Genomic DNA, 24,439 nt, shown 5'->3' on the forward strand with positions numbered 1-24,439 from the left:
CATTCATTAAAAAACATATTTAAGACTGTATAGAACAGTTCAAAGGCACAATGTCTTTAGAACTGTACAATTCTGTCCAATTATAATGAGAAATCATATCGTTAAGTTTATTGAAAACATCTTTACGAAAACATCTCATTTTAGTTGGAGAAACTAAAGGAGAGAGGGTATCAGAGCAGGGGAGGCAAATTCTCAGTTCCATAGTTGGATGATATCGGTCTTCAGGTAAAACAAGAGCATCAATTCCACATACTGTGATTTCAGACGGCCCTGAAACAAACACAAGATCTTATTGTCTACTTAAGGAATTTTTAATAAAGCTTACTTGCTGTAACGATAATTCTAAAAGGTCATCCACAAAATCATGGGCGGATAAAGGCATAGCGCAAATGAATCAGTAGGAGGAGACCAAGAAATATCAGGTAGATTAAAGTCACCTAAAACAATCAAAAGGTCTCTGTTAGAAAGAAGGAATAAAACAGATTTAATTGCGGACAGATGGTGCTCATAAATTACTAGATCAGAGCAAGGTAGGATATAAGAACATGTAAAAAAAACAGATAAAGATAGCAAAGAAACTTTCACACTTAGAAATTCAATTTCATTGGGAAGATAAATGAGAATTCCTTCACATGTTAGGCTAGAGGTAACGGCAATCAGGAAACCGGCCCCTACGTGAGTGGCGATCGGTCCTATAAGTATTAACGTTATTAGCCAGAACTTCAGAGTCGGAAATTCCTGGTTTCAGCCAAGTTTCCGTAAAAGCTAAAATATCTTCAGTAAATGCAGAGGAGTCAGCATAAAGCTTGGGTAGCTTCATATTTAATCCCCTAACATTTTTATACGCCAAAATTAAACTTTTTAGTTTTTTGACACGGTGGAGGGCCTGTTATTTGTTCTCGGTTTATTTGGGACAAATGTTTTAATTACTAAATCATCATTGGGCCAAAAGCTTTCAGAAAGTAAAACATTAAAAACATCAGGTGGAGCAAATATTTTAAAAGACGATATCCTACGAGCGTATGAAAATCGAAATTGTTCAACTGCAATATCCTCGGATGGGAATTTTTCACGTATAAATTCCAAAACATCCTCAGATGTGGTATCTGGGGTATCCTTTGTAGAACAACTGAAAGTTTCTTACGCCCCCCAGCAGCAGTCTGAACCTCACTAGGCTAAGATGCAGAAACGGTGCCTACAGTAACTATAGAAACGGTCGGCACCGATTTCTTTGACTTAGCCAGTACTAAAGCTTTTAGTCCGGAAACATGGGCTTCACTCGAGCTAGTTGTATCCATACGCACACTTGGTTCGCTTACCCCTGTGTCGACAGGAACTGCTGCTACCAAGTTCGGATTTGGGTTGGATTTCATGGTGGTATTAATGGCGGTTAAGCGACTCGGTTAATAACTTTTTAGTATTAAACTGGGCACAGACGGTATTGAACCCATCATTGAGTTGACTAAAAGCACCCGAGATATTCAATAGGCTGTCTCGAGTCTGATTCATAAAGCCGCTCATCTCAACCACCATTTCCTTGCAGGTACCACATGACCACAAAAGACCAAAGTTAAGATCAATAAAATCTTTAACTCTGCCGGTGACTGCTTCACATTTGACGTGCATCATCAATCCGCAGAGCCAGCAAATAATTAAGGGGTCTTTCGTTAAAGACGCAAGTGTGCAGTTTTTCTTGGAATAGACAATGGCCATTATAAGACAAACAAATGAAAAATGAAATAAAATATCAAAAATATCTCACAAAGGCACAAAACACAAAAAAATAAAAGCACGAGATCGCGAAAATTAATCAAAACGTATGAGAGCACGAGAGAAAAAATATTCTATCGACTGAGCGTGGCCTATGCGACACTAACAACTTTGAGCGCGAACGAAATAGCACCGAATAAGTCTACCAGAAATTCAGCGTGTGCATAGAGAGCAGGTTACAGTTATAAAATAGAGCGAGGGAGATTGGAAAGGAGTAAAAGAGTTTTAGCAAGTTTAGGAGCGTAAGTTACACAAGCAAAGCTATGAGATTAAACAAATCTAATAGAAATGCTAAAAGAACTATTAACACGTACCCGTTTACTGGGAGATCTATTTAAAATTACTAGCGCAATTGATAGGCTAATCTTTTTTGAAATAAATACACACAGAACCCTCGCACAAAATCACTGAAAAAGACAAAAACTCGGAGCACAAAAGTAATCACAGCTAATCACAAGCGACGCTAAATCGAAATAATCAAAGATTTTTCATTGAATGAAGTACATTAGAAACAAAAGAAAAAATTGTTGTTAGAAATATTAACGATGAAAACGAGAAATATACCGCCACGACATAGTGTCCTTTTACAGAATTACAGAAAAGGATTTGATCAATTTATTATTATTTAAGGAGTGATATCAATAAAAGCTGGGTTAGATACCTACAATACCACAGTTTCTTAAAGGAACGGTCGGTTGGACAACTGTTTGGCTTCCATCAAAAAGTACTAAAACCACATCCTACGAAAACCTATCGATCAGATCAGACTGTGAACATATTAAAAATTAATACAATTCGTTTGGAATGTAAAGAGGACCACCAGTAAAAAACAGCTTACTCAAAATAAATTATTTTTAAACTCGCCAGGATTAAAGCTTTGAGTATAATATTAAAAGTGAAAAGAAAAAACAATGAACGAAATTTTAAATGTTCTTGAAAAGGTTTACTCAGATGAGAGTATTTTGAATAAAAGAGTTTCATACTCATTCATCGTATAATTGTTAAGTTGTAAACACGAACTAGTGTTGATGGTAACTAAGAATCTTGGCGATGTGTTCGAACAAACCAGAAATGAACAAATTTTTAAAATGGAAATGACGAATATAACGTGGAAAATCCCCCATGTAACCCCGAGTTAATTTGCAAAAATTAAGATGTCGATATTATAAAAAGTGGTGTAAACCTACCAGCACATTCCAGAGTTTGGTTTCATATGTTAACCCGAAATTGGGGCATGGCAGACAACACAGGAATGTGAAATTGTCAGCTTACCGCGAAAAACCATGATTTGACGTAATTGGATTTACACTAAATGGAGAACTTATCACAAATAATTTATATTTATTAAATGATAATCTAAATGTCGATTTTAGTACGAATCAGTATGCCCACCTTTATGAAATGTATACAAGATTTCCATCTAGTTACTATTGAAAGCCCCCATTGTTGTGGTTGATCTTTCATATCAAAACGAATTAATGAAAACTGGTCCTTTTGATGTGAGAAATAAATAAATATAAATTCATGAAAATACCCAAGATTGTTGTCTCCTTATACATAATCGTTTAGTCCGTTAAACGGACTAGAACAACGAGTTGTTTACAGTTAAGAAAATGAAAAAATAAACTGTTTCGGTTGATGTTCAAGGTTTCTTTGATAATAATAATAAATTTATACTAAAGGAAATTGGAATTGTATTCGAAACGATCCTAGCTTGAATAACAGTTTTTTAATAGAACCACCATTTGATTTTACTTTGCTAATTTTACTTTACTTTACTAACGGAAAACTGATTCTTTGTTAGGGTGTTCCAAAGAAACGATTTCTAAAGAATTTTTTTGGGAATCGTCAGCTTGTTAATATCGAGGAAACCGGTTTCGATATGGTCAAACACATCTTAAGGGCGGGGCTTGTGCTCTAAACAATGCATACAATATTTTTACAATTTTCAAATGTAGCATTAACACAAGAAAATAATTTTATATACATCATATTAAAGTTGAGGCTATATGTGTAAAGAGCTACAAGAAAACAAGATTGATAAAATGAAATTTTATGAGAAAATTGACTAAATCATCGACCAGAATTAAGATCAATACAATTTTTAACTCTGCCGGTGACTGCTTCACATTTGACGTGCATCATCAATCCGCAGAGCCAGCTAAAAATAAAGGGGTCTTTCGTTAAAGACGCAAGTGTGCAGTTTTTCTTGGAATAGACAATGGCCATTATAAGACAAACAAATGAAAAATGAAATAAAATATCAAAAATATCTCACAAAGGCACAAAACACAAAAAAATAAGAGCGTGAGATCGCGAAAATTAATCAAAACGTATGAGAGCACGAGAGAAAAAATATTCTATCGACTGAGCGTGGCCTATGCGACACTAACAACTTTGAGCGCGAACGAAATAGCACCGAATAAGTCTACCAGAAATTCAGCGTGTGCATAGAGAGCAGGTTACAGTTATAAAATAGAGCGAGGGAGATTGGAAAGGAGTAAAAGAGTTTTAGCAAGTTTAGGAGCGTAAGTTACACAAGCAAAGCTATGAGATTAAACAAATCTAATAGAAATGCTAAAAGAACTATTAACACGTACCCGTTTACTGGGAGATCTATTTAAAATTACTAGCGCAATTGATAGGCTAATCTTTTTTGAAATAAATACACACAGAACCCTCGCACAAAATCACTGAAAAAGACAAAAACTCGGAGCACAAAAGTAATCACAGCTAATCACAAGCGACGCTAAATCGAAATAATCAAAGATTTTTCATTGAATGAAGTACATTAGAAACAAAAGAAAAAATTGTTGTTAGAAATATTAACGATGAAAACGAGAAATATACCGCCACGACATAGTGTCCTTTTACAGAATTACAGAAAAGGATTTGATCAATTTATTATTATTTAAGGAGTGATATCAATAAAAGCTGGGTTAGATACCTACAATACCACAGTTTCTTAAAGGAACGGTCGGTTGGACAACTGTTTGGCTTCCATCAAAAAGTACTAAAACCACATCCTACGAAAACCTATCGATCAGATCAGACTGTGAACATATTAAAAATTAATACAATTCGTTTGGAATGTAAAGAGGACCACCAGTAAAAAACAGCTTACTCAAAATAAATTATTTTTAAACTCGCCAGGATTAAAGCTTTGAGTATAATATTAAAAGTGAAAAGAAAAACAATGAACGAAATTTTAAATGTTCTTGAAAAGGTTTACTCAGATGAGAGTATTTTGAATAAAAGAGTTTCATACTCATTCATCGTATAATTGTTAAGTTGTAAACACGAACTAGTGTTGATGGTAACTAAGAATCTTGGCGATGTGTTCGAACAAACCAGAAATGAACAAATTTTTAAAATGGAAATGACGAATATAACGTGGAAAATCCCCCATGTAACCCCGAGTTAATTTGCAAAAATTAAGATGTCGATATTATAAAAAGTGGTGTAAACCTACCAATCGCATTCCGGAGTTTGGTTTCATATGTTAACCCGAAATTGGGGCATGGCAGACAACACAGGAATGTGAAATTGTCAGCTTACCGCGAAAAACCATGATTTGACGTAATTGGATTTACACTAAATGGAGAACTTATCACAAATAATTTATATTTATTAAATGATAATCTAAATGTCGATTTTAGTACGAATCAGTATGCCCACCTTTATGAAATGTATACAAGATTTCCATCTAGTTACTATTGAAAGCCCCCATTGTTGTGGTTGATCTTTCATATCAAAACGAATTAATGAAAACTGGTCCTTTTGATGTGAGAAATAAATAAATATAAATTCATGAAAATACCCAAGATTGTTGTCTCCTTATACATAATCGTTTAGTCCGTTAAACGGACTAGAACAACGAGTTGTTTACAGTTAAGAAAATGAAAAAATAAACTGTTTCGGTTGATGTTCAAGGTTTCTTTGATAATAATAATAAATTTATACTAAAGGAAATTGGAATTGTATTCGAAACGATCCTAGCTTGAATAACAGTTTTTTAATAGAACCACCATTTGATTTTACTTTGCTAATTTTACTTTACTTTACTAACGGAAAACTGATTCTTTGTTAGGGTGTTCCAAAGAAACGATTTCTAAAGAATTTTTTTGGGAATCGTCAGCTTGTTAATATCGAGGAAACCGGTTTCGATATGGTCAAACACATCTTAAGGGCGGGGCTTGTGCTCTAAACAATGCATACAATATTTTTACAATTTTCAAATGTAGCATTAACACAAGAAAATAATTTTATATACATCATATTAAAGTTGAGGCTATATGTGTAAAGAGCTACAAGAAAACAAGATTGATAAAATGAAATTTTATGAGAAAATTGACTAAATCATCGACCAGAATTAAGATCAATACAATTTTTAACTCTGCCGGTGACTGCTTCACATTTGACGTGCATCATCAATCCGCAGAGCCAGCTAAAAATAAAGGGGTCTTTCGTTAAAGACGCAAGTGTGCAGTTTTTCTTGGAATAGACAATGGCCATTATAAGACAAACAAATGAAAAATGAAATAAAATATCAAAAATATCTCACAAAGGCACAAAACACAAAAAAATAAGAGCGTGAGATCGCGAAAATTAATCAAAACGTATGAGAGCACGAGAGAAAAAAATATTCTATCGACTGGGCGTGGCCTATGCGACACTAACAAATTTGAGCACGAACAAATACAAATTTAATCAAGCAAGAGAGATAGAGAGAGAGAGAGAGAGTGTTGCAAGGAATAGCACCAAAAAAGTCTACCAGAAAATCAGCGGGTGCATAGAGAGCAGGTTACAGTTATAAAATAGAGCGAGGGAGATTGGAAAGGAGTAAAAGAGTTTTAGCAAGTTTAGGAGCGTAAGTTACACAAGCAAAGCTATGAGATTAAACAAATCTAATAGAAATGCTAAAAGAACTATTAACACGTACCCGTTTACTGGGAGATCTATTTAAAATTACTAGCGCAATTGATAGGCTAATCTTTTTTGAAATAAATACACACAGAACCCTCGCACAAAATCACTGAAAAAGACAAAAACTCGGAGCACAAAAGTAAACACAGCTATTCACAAGCGACGCTAAATCGAAATAATCAAAGATTTTTCATTGAATGAAGTACATTAGAAACAAAAGAAAAAATTGTTGTTAGAAATATTAACGATGAAAACGAGAAATAACCGCCACGACATAGTGTCCTTTTACCGAATTACAGAAAAGGATTTGATCAATTTATTATTATTTAAGGAGTGATATCAATAAAAGCTGGGTTAGATACCTACAATCCCACAGTTTCTTAAAGGAACGGTCGGTTGGACAACTGTTTGGCTTCCATCAAAAAGTACTAAAACCACATCCTACGAAAACCTATCGATCAGATCAGACTGTGAACATATTAAAAATTAATACAATTCGTTTGGAATGTAAAGAGGACCACCAGTAAAAAAAAGCTTACTCAAAATAAATTATTTTTAAAGTCGCCAGGATTAAAGCTTCGAGTATAATATTGAAAGTGAAAAGAAAAACAATGAACGAAATATTGAATGTTCTTGAAAAGGTTTACTCAGATGAGAGTATTTTTAATAAAAGAGTTTCATACTCATTCATCGTATAATTGTTATGTTGTAAACACGAACTAGTGTTGATGGTAACTTGGCGATGTGTTCGAACAAACCAGAAATGAACAAATTTTTAAAATGGAAATGACGAATATAACGTAGATCCCCCATGTAACCCCGAGTTAATTTGCAAAAATTAAGATGTACGATATTATAAAAAGTGGTGTAAACCTACCAATCGCATTCCGGAGTTGTGTTTCATATGTTAACCCGAAATTGGGGCATGGCAGACAACACAGCTGGAATGTGAAATTGTCAGCTTACCGCGAAAAACCATGATTTGACGTAATTGGATTTACACTAAATGGAGAACTTATCACAAATAATTTATATTTATTAAATGATAATCTAAATGTCGATTTTAGTACGAATCAGTATGCCCACCTTTATGAAATGTATACAAGATTTCCATCTAGTTACTATTGAAAGCCCCCATTGTTGTGGTTGATCTTTCATATCAAAACGAATTAATGAAAACTGGTCCTTTTGATGTGAGAAATAAATAAATATAAATTCATGAAAATACCCAAGATTGTTGTCTCCTTATACATAATCGTTTAGTCCGTTAAACGGACTAGAACAACGAGTTGTTTACAGTTAAGAAAATGAAAAAATAAACTGTTTCGGTTGATGTTCAAGGTTTCTTTGATAATAATAATAAATTTATACTAAAGGAAATTGGAATTGTATTTGAAACGATCCTAGCTTGAATAACAGTTTTTTAATAGAACCACCATTTGATTTTACTTTGCTAATTTTACTTTACTTTACTAACGGAAAACTGATTCTTTGTTAGGGTGTTCAAAAGAAACGATTTCTAAAGAATTTTTTTGGGAATCGTCAGCTTGTTAATATCGAGGAAACCGGTTTCCATATTGTCAAACACATCTTAAGAGCGGGGCTTGTGTTCTGAACAATGCATACAATATTTGTAAAATTTTTAAATGTAGCATTAGCACAAGAAAATAATTTTATATACATCATATTAAAGTTGAGGCTATATGTGTAAAGAGCTACAAGAAAACAAGATTGGTAAAATGAAATTTTATGAGAAAATTGACTAAATCATCGAGCAATTTAAAGGACAGATAGTCGGTCAGCACATTAAATACCTTCTAAAGTTATTAGCCAGAACTTCAGAGTCGGAAATTCCTGGTTTCAGCCAAGTTTCCGTAAAAGCTTAAATATCTTCAGTAAATGCAGAGGAGTCAGCATAAAGCTTGGGTAGCTTCATATTTAATCCCCTAACATTTTTATACGCCAAAATTAAACTTTTTAGTTTTTTGACACGGTGGAGGGCCTGTTATTTGTTCTCGGTTTATTTGGGACAAATTTTTTAATTACTAAATCATCATTGGGCCAAAAGCTTTCAGAAAGTAAAACATTAAAAACATCAGGTGGAGCAAATATTTTAAAAGACGATATCCTACGAGCGTATGAAAATCGAAATTGTTCAACTGCAATATCCTCGGATGGGAATTTTTCACGTATAAATTCCAAAACATCCTCAGATGTGGTATCTGGGGTATCCTTTGTAGAACAACTGAAAGTTTCTTACGCCCCCCAGCAGCAGTCTGGACCTCACTAGGCTAAGATCCAGAAACGGTGCCTACAGTAACTATAGAAACGGTCGGCACCGATTTCTTCGACTTAGCCAGTACAGAAGCTTTTAGTCCGGAAACATGGGCTTCACTCGAGCTAGTTGTATCCATACGCACACTTGGTTCGCTTACCCCTGTGTCGACAGGAACTGCTGCTACCAAGTTCGGATTTGGGTTGGATTTCATGGTGGTATTAATGGCGGTTAAGCTACTCGGTTAATAACTTTTTAGTATTAAACTGGGCACAGACGGTATTGAACCCATCATTGAGTTGACTAAAAGCACCCGAGATATTCAATAGGCTGTCTCGAGTCTGATTCATAAAGCCGCTCATCTCAACCACCATTTCCTTGCAGGTACCACATGACCACAAAAAACCAAAGTTAAGACAATAAAATCTTTAACTCTGCCGGTGACTGCTTCACATTTGACGTGCATCATCAATCCGCAGAGCCAGCAAATAATTAAGGGGTCTTTCGTTAAAGACGCAAGTGTGCAGTTTTTCTTGGAATAGACAATGTCCATTATAAGACAAACAAATGAAAAATGAAATAAAATATCAAAAATATCTCACAAAGGCACAAAACACAAAAAAATAAAAGCACGAGATCGCGAAAATTAATCAAAACGTATGAGAGCACGAGAGAAAAAATATTCTATCGACTGAGCGTGGCCTATGCGACACTAACAACTTTGAGCGCGAACGAAATAGCACCGAATAAGTCTACCAGAAATTCAGCGGGTGCATAGAGAGCAGGTTACAGTTATAAAATAGAGCGAGGGAGATTGGAAAGGAGTAAAAGAGTTTTAGCAAGTTTAGGAGCGTAAGTTACACAAGCAAAGCTATGAGATTAAACAAATCTAATAGAAATGCTAAAAAAACTATTAACACGTACCCGTTTACTGGGAGATCTATTTAAAATTACTAGCGCAATTGATAGGCTAATCTTTTTTGAAATAAATACACACAGAACCCTCGCACAAAATCACTGAAAAAGACAAAAACTCGGAGCACAAAAGTAATCACAGCTAATCACAAGCGACGCTAAATCGAAATAATCAAAGATTTTTCATTGAATGAAGTACATTAGAAACAAAAGAAAAAATTGTTTTTAGAAATATTAACGATGAAAACGAGAAATATACCGCCACGACATAGTGTCCTTTTACAGAATTACAGAAAAGGATTTGATCAATTTATTATTATTTAAGGAGTGATATCAATAAAAGCTGGGTTAGATACCTACAATACCACAGTTTCTTAAAGGAACGGTCGGTTGGACAACTGTTTGGCTTCCATCAAAAAGTACTAAAACCACATCCTACGAAAACCTATCGATCAGATCAGACTGTGAACATATTAAAAATTAATACAATTCGTTTGGAATGTAAAGAGGACCACCAGTAAAAAACAGCTTACTCAAAATAAATTATTTTTAAACTCGCCAGGATTAAAGCTTTGAGTATAATATTAAAAGTGAAAAGAAAAACAATGAACGAAATTTTAAATGTTCTTGAAAAGGTTTACTCAGATGAGAGTATTTTGAATAAAAGAGTTTCATACTCATTCATCGTATAATTGTTAAGTTGTAAACACGAACTAGTGTTGATGGTAACTAAGAATCTTGGCGATGTGTTCGAACAAACCAGAAATGAACAAATTTTTAAAATGGAAATGACGAATATAACGTGGAAAATCCCCCATGTAACCCCGAGTTAATTTGCAAAAATTAAGATGTCGATATTATAAAAAGTGGTGTAAACCTACCAGCACATTCCGGAGTTGGGTTTCATATGTTAACCCGAAATTGGGGCATGGCAGACAACACAGGAATGTGAAATTGTCAGCTTACCGCGAAAAACCATGATTTGACGTAATTGGATTTACACTAAATGGAGAACTTATCACAAATAATTTATATTTATTAAATGATAATCTAAATGTCGATTTTAGTACGAATCAGTATGCCCACCTTTATGAAATGTATACAAGATTTCCATCTAGTTACTATTAAAAGCCCCCATTGTTGTGGTTGATCTTTCATATCAAAACGAATTAATGAAAACTGGTCCTTTTGATGTGAGAAATAAATAAATATAAATTCATGAAAATACCCAAGATTGTTGTCTCCTTATACATAATCGTTTAGTCCGTTAAACGGACTAGAACAACGAGTTGTTTACAGTTAAGAAAATGAAAAAATAAACTGTTTCGGTTGATGTTCAAGGTTTCTTTGATAATAATAATAAATTTATACTAAAGGAAATTGGAATTGTATTCGAAACGATCCTAGCTTGAATAACAGTTTTTTAATAGAACCACCATTTGATTTTACTTTGCTAATTTTACTTTACTTTACTAACGGAAAACTGATTCTTTGTTAGGGTGTTCAAAAGAAACGATTTCTAAAGAATTTTTTTGGGAATCGTCAGCTTGTTAATATCGAGGAAACCGGTTTCGATATGGTCAAACACATCTTAAGGGCGGGGCTTGGGATCTAAACAATGCATACAATATTTTTACAATTTTCAAATGTAGCATTAACACAAGAAAATAATTTTATATACATCATATTAAAGTTGAGGCTATATGTGTAAAGAGCTACAAGAAAACAAGATTGATAAAATGAAATTTTATGAGAAAATTGACTAAATCATCGAGCAATTTAAAGGACAGATAGTCGGTCAGCACATTAAATACCTTCTAAAGTTATTAGCCAGAACTTCAGAGTCGGAAATTCCTGGTTTCAGCCAAGTTTCCGTAAAAGCTTAAATATCTTCAGTAAATGCAGAGGAGTCAGCATAAAGCTTGGGTAGCTTCATATTTAATCCCCTAACATTTTTATACGCCAAAATTAAACTTTTTAGTTTTTTGACACGGTGGAGGGGCTGTTATTTGTTCTCGGTTTATTTGGGACAAATTTTTTAATTACTAAATCATCATTGGGCCAAAAGCTTTCAGAAAGTAAAACATTAAAAACATCAGGTGGAGCAAATATTTTAAAAGACGATATCCTACGAGCGTATGAAAATCGAAATTGTTCAACTGCAATATCCTCGGATGGGAATTTTTCACGTATAAATTCCAAAACATCCTCAGATGTGGTATCTGGGGTATCCTTTGTAGAACAACTGAAAGTTTCTTACGCCCCCCAGCAGCAGTCTGGACCTCACTAGGCTAAGATCCAGAAACGGTGCCTACAGTAACTATAGAAACGGTCGGCACCGATTTCTTCGACTTAGCCAGTACAGAAGCTTTTAGTCCGGAAACATGGGCTTCACTTGAGCTAGTTGTATCCATACGCACACTTGGTTCGCTTACCCCTGTGTCGACAGGAACTGCTGCTACCAAGTTCGGATTTGGGTTGGATTTCATGGTGGTATTAATGGCGGTTAAGCGACTCGGTTAATAACTTTTTATTATTAAACTGGGCACAGACGGTATTGAACCCATCATTGAGTTGACTAAAAGCACCCGAGATATTCAATAGGCTGTCTCGAGTCTGATTCATAAAGCCGCTCATCTCAACCACCATTTCCTTGCAGGTACCACATGACCACATAAGACCAGAATTAAGATCAATACAATTTTTAACTCTGCCGGTGACTGCTTCACATTTGACGTGCATCATCAATCCGCAGAGCCAGCTAAAAATAAAGGGGTCTTTCGTTAAAGACGCAAGTGTGCAGTTTTTCTTGGAATAGACAATGGCCATTATAAGACAAACAAATGAAAAATGAAATAAAATATCAAAAATATCTCACAAAGGCACAAAACACAAAAAAATAAGAGCGTGAGATCGCGAAAATTAATCAAAACGTATGAGAGCACGAGAGAAAAAAATATTCTATCGACTGGGCGTGGCCTATGCGACACTAACAAATTTGAGCACGAACAAATACAAATTTAATCAAGCAAGAGAGATAGAGAGAGAGAGAGAGAGTGTTGCAAGAAATAGCACCAAAAAAGTCTACCAGAAAATCAGCGGGTGCATAGAGAGCAGGTTACAGTTATAAAATAGAGCGAGGGAGATTGGAAAGGAGTAAAAGAGTTTTAGCAAGTTTAGGAGCGTAAGTGTGTAAGAGTGTAAGCAAAGCTATGAGATTAAACAAATCTAATAGAAATGCTAAAAGAACTATTAACACGTACCCGTTTACTGGGAGATCTATTTAAAATTACTAGCGCAATTGATAGGCTAATCTTTTTTGAAATAAATACACACAGAACCCTCGCACAAAATCACTGAAAAAGACAAAAACTCGGAGCACAAAAGTAAACACAGCTATTCACAAGCGACGCTAAATCGAAATAATCAAAGATTTTTCATTGAATGAAGTACATTAGAAACAAAAGAAAAAATTGTTGTTAGAAATATTAACGATGAAAACGAGAAATAACCGCCACGACATAGTGTCCTTTTACCGAATTACAGAAAAGGATTTGATCAATTTATTATTATTTAAGGAGTGATATCAATAAAAGCTGGGTTAGATACCTACAATCCCACAGTTTCTTAAAGGAACGGTCGGTTGGACAACTGTTTGGCTTCCATCAAAAAGTACTAAAACCACATCCTACGAAAACCTATCGATCAGATCAGACTGTGAACATATTAAAAATTAATACAATTCGTTTGGAATGTAAAGAGGACCACCAGTAAAAAAAAGCTTACTCAAAATAAATTATTTTTAAAGTCGCCAGGATTAAAGCTTCGAGTATAATATTGAAAGTGAAAAGAAAAACAATGAACGAAATATTGAATGTTCTTGAAAAGGTTTACTCAGATGAGAGTATTTTGAATAAAAGAGTTTCATACTCATTCATCGTATAATTGTTATGTTGTAAACACGAACTAGTGTTGATGGTAACTAAGAATCTTGGCGATGTGTTCGAACAAACCAGAAATGAACAAATTTTTAAAATGGAAATGACGAATATAACGTAGATCCCCCATGTAACCCCGAGTTAATTTGCAAAAATTAAGATGTACGATATTATAAAAAGTGGTGTAAACCTACCAATCGCATTCCGGAGTTGTGTTTCATATGTTAACCCGAAATTGGGGCATGGCAGACAACACAGCTGGAATGTGAAATTGTCAGCTTACCGCGAAAAACCATGATTTGACGTAATTGGATTTACACTAAATGGAGAACTTATCACAAATAATTTATATTTATTAAATGATAATCTAAATGTCGATTTTAGTACGAATCAGTATGCCCACCTTTATGAAATGTATACAAGATTTCCATCTAGTTACTATTGAAAGCCCCCATTGTTGTGGTTGATCTTTCATATCAAAACGAATTAATGAAAACTGGTCCTTTTGATGTGAGAAATAAATAAATATAAATTCATGAAAATACCCAAGATTGTTGTCTCCTTATACATAATCGTTTAGTCCGTTAAACGGACTAGAACAACGAGTTGTTTACAGTTAAGAAAATGAAAAAATAAACTGTTTCGGTTGATGTTCAAGGTTTCTTTGATAATAATAATAAATTTATACTAAGGGAAATTGGAATTGTATTCGAAACGATCCTAGCTTGAATAACAGTTTTTTAATAGAACCACCATTTGATTTTACTTTGCTAATTTTACTTTACTTTACTAACGGAAAACTGATTCTTTGTTAGGGTGTTCAAAAGAAACGATTTCTAAAGAATTTTTTTGGGAATCGTCAGCTTGTTAATATCGAGGAAACCGGTTTCCATATTGTCAAACACATCTTAAGAGCGGGGCTTGTGTTCTGAACAATGCATACAATATTTGTAAAATTTTTAAATGTAGCATTAGCACAAGAAAATAATTTTATATACATCATATTAAAGTTGAGGCTATATGTGTAAAGAGCTACAAGAAAACAAGATTGGTAAAATGAAATTTTATGAGAAAATTGACTAAATCATCGAGCAATTTAAAGGACAGATAGTCGGTCAGCACATTAAATACCTTCTAAAGTTATTAGCCAGAACTTCAGAGTCGGAAATTCCTGGTTTCAGCCAAGTTTCCGTAAAAGCTTAAATATCTTCAGTAAATGCAGAGGAGTCAGCATAAAGCTTGGGTAGCTTCATATTTAATCCCCTAACATTTTTATACGCCAAAATTAAACTTTTTAGTTTTTTGACACGGTGGAGGGCCTGTTATTTGTTCTCGGTTTATTTGGGACAAATTTTTTAATTACTAAATCATCATTGGGCCAAAAGCTTTCAGAAAGTAAAACATTAAAAACATCAGGTGGAGCAAATATTTTAAAAGACGATATCCTACGAGCGTATGAAAATCGAAATTGTTCAACTGCAATATCCTCGGATGGGAATTTTTCACGTATAAATTCCAAAACATCCTCAGATGTGGTATCTGGGGTATCCTTTGTAGAACAACTGAAAGTTTCCTACGCCCCCCAGCAGCAGTCTGGACCTCACTAGGCTAAGATCCAGAAACGGTGCCTACAGTAACTATAGAAACGGTCGGCACCGATTTCTTCGACTTAGCCAGTACAGAAGCTTTTAGTCCGGAAACATGGGCTTCACTTGAGCTAGTTGTATCCATACGCACACTTGGTTCGCTTACCCCTGTGTCGACAGGAACTGCTGCTACCAAGTTCGGATTTGGGTTGGATTTCATGGTGGTATTAATGGCGGTTAAGCGACTCGGTTAATAACTTTTTATTATTAAACTGGGCACAGACGGTATTGAACCCATCATTGAGTTGACTAAAAGCACCCGAGATATTCAATAGGCTGTCTCGAGTCTGATTCATAAAGCCGCTCATCTCAACCACCATTTCCTGCAGGTACCACATGACCACATAAGACCAGAATTAAGATCAATACAATTTTTAACTCTGCCGGTGACTGCTTCACATTTGACGTGCATCATCAATCCGCAGAGCCAGCTAAAAATAAAGGGGTCTTTCGTTAAAGACGCAAGTGTGCAGTTTTTCTTGGAATAGACAATGGCCATTATAAGACAAACAAATGAAAAATGAAATAAAATATCAAAAATATCTCACAAAGGCACAAAACACAAAAAAATAAGAGCGTGAGATCGCGAAAATTAATCAAAACGTATGAGAGCACGAGAGAAAAAAATATTCTATCGACTGGGCGTGGCCTATGCGACACTAACAAATTTGAGCACGAACAAATACAAATTTAATCAAGCAAGAGAGATAGAGAGAGAGAGAGAGAGTGTTGCAAGAAATAGCACCAAAAAAGTCTACCAGAAATTCAGCGGATGCATAGAGAGCAGGTTATAGTTATAAAATAGAGCGAGGGAGATTGGAAAGGAGTAAAAGAGTTTTAGCAAGTTTAGGAGCGTAAGTTACACAAGCAAAGCTATGAGATTAAACAAATCTAATAGAAATGCTAAAAGAACTATTAACACGTACCCGTTTACTGGGAGATCTATTTAAAATTACTAGCGCAATTGATAGGCTAATCTTTTTTGAAATAAATACACACAGAACCCTCGCACAAAATCACTGAAAAAGACAAAAACTCGGAGCACAAAAGTAATCACAGCTAATCACAAGCGACGCTAAATCGAAATAATCAAAGATTTTTCATTGAATGAAGTACATTAGAAACAAAAGAAAAAATTGTTGTTAGAAATATTAACGATGAAAACGAGAAATATACCGCCACGACATAGTGTCCTTTTACAGAATTACAGAAAAGGATTTGATCAATTTATTATTATTTAAGGAGTGATATCAATAAAAGCTGGGTTAGATACCTACAATACCACAGTTTCTTAAAGGAACGGTCGGTTGGACAACTGTTTGGCTTCCATCAAAAAGTACTAAAACCACATCCTACGAAAACCTATCGATCAGATCAGACTGTGAACATATTAAAAATTAATACAATTCGTTTGGAATGTAAAGAGGACCACCAGTAAAAAACAGCTTACTCAAAATAAATTATTTTTAAAGTCGCCAGGATTAAAGCTTTGAGTATAATATTAAAAGTGAAAAGAAAAACAATGAACGAAATTTTAAATGTTCTTGAAAAGGTTTACTCAGATGAGAGTATTTTGAATAAAAGAGTTTCATACTCATTCATCGTATAATTGTTAAGTTGTAAACACGAACTAGTGTTGATGGTAACTAAGAATCTTGGCGATGTGTTCGAACAAACCAGAAATGAACAAATTTTTAAAATGGAAATGACGAATATAACGTGGAAAATCCCCCATGTAACCCCGAGTTAATTTGCAAAAATTAAGATGTCGATATTATAAAAAGTGGTGTAAACCTACCAGCACATTCCGGAGTTTGGTTTCATATGTTAACCCGAAATTGGGGCATGGCAGACAACACAGGAATGTGAAATTGTCAGCTTACCGCGAAAAACCATGATTTGACGTAATTGGACTTACATTAAATGGATAACTTATCACAAATAATTTATATTTATTAAATGATAATCTAAATGTCGATTTTAGTACGAATCAGTATGCCCACCTTTATGAAATGTATACAAGATTTCCATCTAGTTACTATTGAAAGCCCCCATTGTTGTGGTTGATCTTTCATATCAAAACGAATTAATGAAAACTGGTCCTTTTGATGTGAGAAATAAATAAATATAAATTCATGAAAATACCCAAGATTGTTGTCTCCTTATACATAATCGTTTAGTCCGTTAAACGGACTAGAACAACGAGTTGTTTACAGTTAAGAAAATGAAAAAATAAACTGTTTCGGTTGATGTTCAAGGTTTCTTTGATAATAATAATAAATTTATACTAAGGGAAATTGGAATTGTATTCGAAACGATCCTAGCTTGAATAACAGTTTTTTAATAGAACCACCATTTGATTTTACTTTGCTAATTTTACTTTACTTTACTAACGGAAAACTGATTCTTTGTTAGGGTGTTCAAAAGAAACGATTTCTAAAGAATTTTTTTGGGAATCGTCAGCTTGTTAATATCGAGGAAACCGGTTTCCATATTGTCAAACACATCTTAAGAGCGGGGCTTGTGTTCTGAACAATGCATACAATATTTGTAAAATTTTTAAATGTAGCATTAGCGCACAAGAAAATAATTTTATATACATCATATTAAAGTTGAGGCTATATGTGTAAAGAGCTACAAGAAAACAAGATTGGTAAAATGAAATTTTATGAGAAAATTGACTAAATCATCGAGCAATTTAAAGGACAGATAGTCGGTCAGCACATTAAATACCTTCTAAAGTTATTAGCCAGAACTTCAGAGTCGGAAATTCCTGGTTTCAGCCAAGTTTCCGTAAAAGCTTAAATATCTTCAGTAAATGCAGAGGAGTCAGCATAAAGCTTGGGTAGCTTCATATTTAATCCCCTAACATTTTTATACGCCAAAATTAAACTTTTTAGTTTTTTGACACGGTGGAGGGCCTGTTATTTGTTCTCGGTTTATTTGGGACAAATTTTTTAATTACTAAATCATCATTGGGCCAAAAGCTTTCAGAAAGTAAAACATTAAAAACATCAGGTGGAGCAAATATTTTAAAAGACGATATCCTACGAGCGTATGAAAATCGAAATTGTTCAACTGCAATATCCTCGGATGGGAATTTTTCACGTATAAATTCCAAAACATCCTCAGATGTGGTATCTGGGGTATCCTTTGTAGAACAACTGAAAGTTTCCTACGCCCCCCAGCAGCAGTCTGGACCTCACTAGGCTAAGATCCAGAAACGGTGCCTACAGTAACTATAGAAACGGTCGGCACCGATTTCTTCGACTTAGCCAGTACAGAAGCTTTTAGTCCGGAAACATGGGCTTCACTTGAGCTAGTTGTATCCATACGCACACTTGGTTCGCTTACCCCTGTGTCGACAGGAACTGCTGCTACCAAGTTCGGATTTGGGTTGGATTTCATGGTGGTATTAATGGCGGTTAAGCGACTCGGTTAATAACTTTTTATTATTAAACTGGGCACAGACGGTATTAAACCCATCATTGAGTTGACTAAAAGCACCTGAGATATTCAATAGGCTGTCTCGAGTCTGATTCATAAAGCCGCTCATCTCAACCACCATTTCCTTGCAGGTACCACATGACCACAAAAGACCAAAGTTAAGACAATAAAATCTTTAACTCTGCCGGTGACTGCTTCACATTTGACGTGCATCATCAATCCGCAGAGCCAGCAAAAAATAAAGGGGTCTTTCGTTAAAGACGCAAGTGTGCAGTTTTTCTTGGAATAGACAATGGCCATTATAAGACAAACAAATGAAAAATGAAATAAAATATCAAAAATATCTCACAAAGGCACAAAACACAAAAAAATAAAAGCACGAGATCGCGAAAATTAATCAAAACGTATGAGAGCACGAGAGAAAAAATATTCTATCGACTGAGCGTGGCCTATGCGACACTAACAACTTTGAGCGCGAACGAAATAGCACCGAATAAGTCTACCAGAAATTCAGCGTGTGCATAGAGAGCAGGTTACAGTTATAAAATAGAGCGAGGGAGATTGGAAAGGAGTAAAAGAGTTTTAGCAAGTTTAGGAGCGTAAGTTACACAAGCAAAGCTATGAGATTAAACAAATCTAATAGAAATGCTAAAAGAACTATTAACACGTACCCGTTTACTGGGAGATCTATTTAAAATTACTAGCGCAATTGATAGGCTAATCTTTTTTGAAATAAATACACACAGAACCCTCGCACAAAATCACTGAAAAAGACAAAAACTCGGAGCACAAAAGTAATCACAGCTAATCACAAGCGACGCTAAATCGAAATAATCAAAGATTTTTCATTGAATGAAGTACATTAGAAACAAAAGAAAAAATTGTTGTTAGAAATATTAACGATGAAAACGAGAAATATACCGCCACGACATAGTGTCCTTTTACAGAATTACAGAAAAGGATTTGATCAATTTATTATTATTTAAGGAGTGATATCAATAAAAGCTGGGTTAGATACCTACAATACCACAGTTTCTTAAAGGAACGGTCGGTTGGACAACTGTTTGGCTTCCATCAAAAAGTACTAAAACCACATCCTACGAAAACCTATCGATCAGATCAGACTGTGAACATATTAAAAATTAATACAATTCGTTTGGAATGTAAAGAGGACCACCAGTAAAAAACAGCTTACTCAAAATAAATTATTTTTAAAGTCGCCAGGATTAAAGCTTTGAGTATAATATTAAAAGTGAAAAGAAAAACAATGAACGAAATTTTAAATGTTCTTGAAAGGGTTTACTCAGACGAGAGTATTTTGAATAAAAGAGTTTCATACTCATTCATCGTATAATTGTTAAGTTGTAAACACGAACTAGTGTTGATGGTAACTAAGAATCTTGGCGATGTGTTCGAACAAACCAGAAATGAACAAATTTTTAAAATGGAAATGACGAATATAACGTGGAAAATCCCCCATGTAACCCCGAGTTAATTTGCAAAAATTAAGATGTCGATATTATAAAAAGTGGTGTAAACCTACCAGCACATTCCGGAGTTGGGTTTCATATGTTAACCCGAAATTGGGGCATGGCAGACAACACAGGAATGTGAAATTGTCAGCTTACCGCGAAAAACCATGATTTGACGTAATTGGACTTACATTAAATGGATAACTTATCACAAATAATTTATATTTATTAAATGATAATCTAAATGTCGATTTTAGTACGAATCAGTATGCCCACCTTTATGAAATGTATACAAGATTTCCATCTAGTTACTATTGAAAGCTCCCATTGTTGTGGTTGATCTTTCATATCAAAACGAATCAGTGAAAACTGGTCCTTTTGATGTGAGAATTTCAATAGAACTCAGGACACCAGTTCATGAAAATACCCAAGATTGTTGTCTCCTTATACATAATCGTTTAGTCCGTTAAACGGACTAGAACAACGAGTTGTTTACAGTTAAGAAAATGAAAAAATAAACTGTTTCGGTTGATGTTCAAGGTTTCTTTGATAATAATAATAAATTTATACTAAAGGAAATTGGAATTGTATTCGAAACGATCCTAGCTTGAATAACAGTTTTTTAATAGAACCACCATTTGATTTTACTTTGCTAATTTTACTTTACTTTACTAACGGAAAACTGATTCTTTGTTAGGGTGTTCAAAAGAAACGATTTCTAAAGAATTTTTTTGGGAATCGTCAGCTTGTTAATATCGAGGAAACCGGTTTCCATATTGTCAAACACATCTTAAGAGCGGGGCTTGTGTTCTGAACAATGCATACAATATTTGTAAAATTTTTAAATGTAGCATTAGCGCACAAGAAAATAATTTTATATACATCATATTAAAGTTGAGGCTATATGTGTAAAGAGCTACAAGAAAACAAGATTGGTAAAATGAAATTTTATGAGAAAATTGACTAAATCATCGAGCAATTTAAAGGACAGATAGTCGGTCAGCACATTAAATACCTTCTAAAGTTATTAGCCAGAACTTCAGAGTCGGAAATTCCTGGTTTCAGCCAAGTTTCCGTAAAAGCTTAAATATCTTCAGTAAATGCAGAGGAGTCAGCATAAAGCTTGGGTAGCTTCATATTTAATCCTCTAACATTTTTATACGCCAAAATTAAACTTTTTAGTTTTTTGACACGGTGGAGGGCCTGTTATTTGTTCTCGGTTTATTTGGGACAAATTTTTTAATTACTAAATCATCATTGGGCCAAAAGCTTTCAGAAAGTAAAACATTAAAAACATCAGGTGGAGCAAATATTTTAAAAGACGATATCCTACGAGCGTATGAAAATCGAAATTGTTCAACTGCAATATCCTCGGATGGGAATTTTTCACGTATAAATTCCAAAACATCCTCAGATGTGGTATCTGGGGTATCCTTTGTAGAACAACTGAAAGTTTCCTACGCCCCCCAGCAGCAGTCTGGACCTCACTAGGCTAAGATCCAGAAACGGTGCCTACAGTAACTATAGAAACGGTCGGCACCGATTTCTTCGACTTAGCCAGTACAGAAGCTTTTAGTCCGGAAACATGGGCTTCACTTGAGCTAGTTGTATCCATACGCACACTTGGTTCGCTTACCCCTGTGTCGACAGGAACTGCTGCTACCAAGTTCGGATTTGGGTTGGATTTCATGGTGGTATTAATGGCGGTTAAGCGACTCGGTTAATAACTTTTTATTATTAAACTGGGCACAGACGGTATTAAACCCATCATTGAGTTGACTAAAAGCACCTGAGATATTCAATAGGCTGTCTCGAGTCTGATTCATAAAGCCGCTCATCTCAACCACCATTTCCTTGCAGGTACCACATGACCACAAAAGACCAAAGTTAAGACAATAAAATCTTTAACTCTGCCGGTGACTGCTTCACATTTGACGTGCATCATCAATCCGCAGAGCCAGCAAAAAATAAAGGGGTCTTTCGTTAAAGACGCAAGTGTGCAGTTTTTCTTGGAATAGACAATGGCCATTATAAGACAAACAAATGAAAAATGAAATAAAATATCAAAAATATCTCACAAAGGCACAAAACACAAAAAAATAAAAGCACGAGATCGCGAAAATTAATCAAAACGTATGAGAGCACGAGAGAAAAAATATTCTATCGACTGAGCGTGGCCTATGCGACACTAACAACTTTGAGCGCGAACGAAATAGCACCGAATAAGTCTACCAGAAATTCAGCGTGTGCATAGAGAGCAGGTTACAGTTATAAAATAGAGCGAGGGAGATTGGAAAGGAGTAAAAGAGTTTTAGCAAGTTTAGGAGCGTAAGTTACACAAGCAAAGCTATGAGATTAAACAAATCTAATAGAAATGCTAAAAGAACTATTAACACGTACCCGTTTACTGGGAGATCTATTTAAAATTACTAGCGCAATTGATAGGCTAATCTTTTTTGAAATAAATACACACAGAACCCTCGCACAAAATCACTGAAAAAGACAAAAACTCGGAGCACAAAAGTAATCACAGCTAATCACAAGCGACGCTAAATCGAAATAATCAAAGATTTTTCATTGAATGAAGTACATTAGAAACAAAAGAAAAAATTGTTGTTAGAAATATTAACGATGAAAACGAGAAATATACCGCCACGACATAGTGTCCTTTTACAGAATTACAGAAAAGGATTTGATCAATTTATTATTATTTAAGGAGTGATATCAATAAAAGCTGGGTTAGATACCTACAATACCACAGTTTCTTAAAGGAACGGTCGGTTGGACAACTGTTTGGCTTCCATCAAAAAGTACTAAAACCACATCCTACGAAAACCTATCGATCAGATCAGACTGTGAACATATTAAAAATTAATACAATTCGTTTGGAATGTAAAGAGGACCACCAGTAAAAAACAGCTTACTCAAAATAAATTATTTTTAAAGTCGCCAGGATTAAAGCTTTGAGTATAATATTAAAAGTGAAAAGAAAAACAATGAACGAAATTTTAAATGTTCTTGAAAAGGTTTACTCAGACGAGAGTATTTTGAATAAAAGAGTTTCATACTCATTCATCGTATAATTGTTAAGTTGTAAACACGAACTAGTGTTGATGGTAACTAAGAATCTTGGCGATGTGTTCGAACAAACCAGAAATGAACAAATTTTTAAAATGGAAATGACGAATATAACGTGGAAAATCCCCCATGTAACCCCGAGTTAATTTGCAAAAATTAAGATGTCGATATTATAAAAAGTGGTGTAAACCTACCAGCACATTCCGGAGTTGGGTTTCATATGTTAACCCGAAATTGGGGCATGGCAGACAACACAGGAATGTGAAATTGTCAGCTTACCGCGAAAAACCATGATTTGACGTAATTGGACTTACATTAAATGGATAACTTATCACAAATAATTTATATTTATTAAATGATAATCTAAATGTCGATTTTAGTACGAATCAGTATGCCCACCTTTATGAAATGTATACAAGATTTCCATCTAGTTACTATTGAAAGCTCCCATTGTTGTGGTTGATCTTTCATATCAAAACGAATCAGTGAAAACTGGTCCTTTTGATGTGAGAATTTCAATAGAACTCAGGACACCAGTTCATGAAAATACCCAAGATTGTTGTCTCCTTATACATAATCGTTTAGTCCGTTAAACGGACTAGAACAACGAGTTGTTTACAGTTAGGAAAATGCAAAAATAAACTGTTTCGGTTGATGTTCAAGGTTTCTTTGATAATAATAATAAATGTATACTAAAGGAAATTGGAATTGTATTTGAAATGATCCTAGCTTGAATAATAGTTTTTTAATAGAACCGCCATATGATTTTACTTTGCTGATTTTACTTTACTTTACTAACGGAAAACTGAAAGAAACGATTTCTAAAGAATTTCTTTGGGAATCGTCAGCTTGTTAATATCAACGAAACCGGTTTCCATATTGTCAAACACATCTTAAGAGCGGGGCTTGTGTTCTGAACAATGCATACAATATTTGTAAAATTTTTAAATGTAGCATTAGCACAAGAAAATA

General features: G+C 34.5%; 1 protein-coding gene across 1 annotated transcript in view; it reads right to left on the minus strand.

The window, feature by feature from the left end:
• Positions 1 to 347: 347 nt before the first annotated feature.
• LOC108032733 (techylectin-5B) overlaps positions 348 to 24,439 on the minus strand; it is a 405,968-nt gene continuing 381,876 nt past the window's right edge. Inside the window, exon 6 of the mRNA XM_050889668.1 lies at positions 348 to 437. Within this exon, the coding sequence (XP_050745625.1) occupies positions 363 to 437 (75 nt within the window). The 3' untranslated portion in view covers positions 348 to 362. The remainder of the gene's footprint in view (positions 438 to 24,439) is intronic.

The sequence above is a fragment of the Drosophila biarmipes genome, unplaced genomic scaffold, assembly GCF_025231255.1.
Source record: "Drosophila biarmipes strain raj3 unplaced genomic scaffold, RU_DBia_V1.1 ptg000004l, whole genome shotgun sequence".
Taxonomy (NCBI): domain Eukaryota; kingdom Metazoa; phylum Arthropoda; class Insecta; order Diptera; family Drosophilidae; genus Drosophila; species Drosophila biarmipes.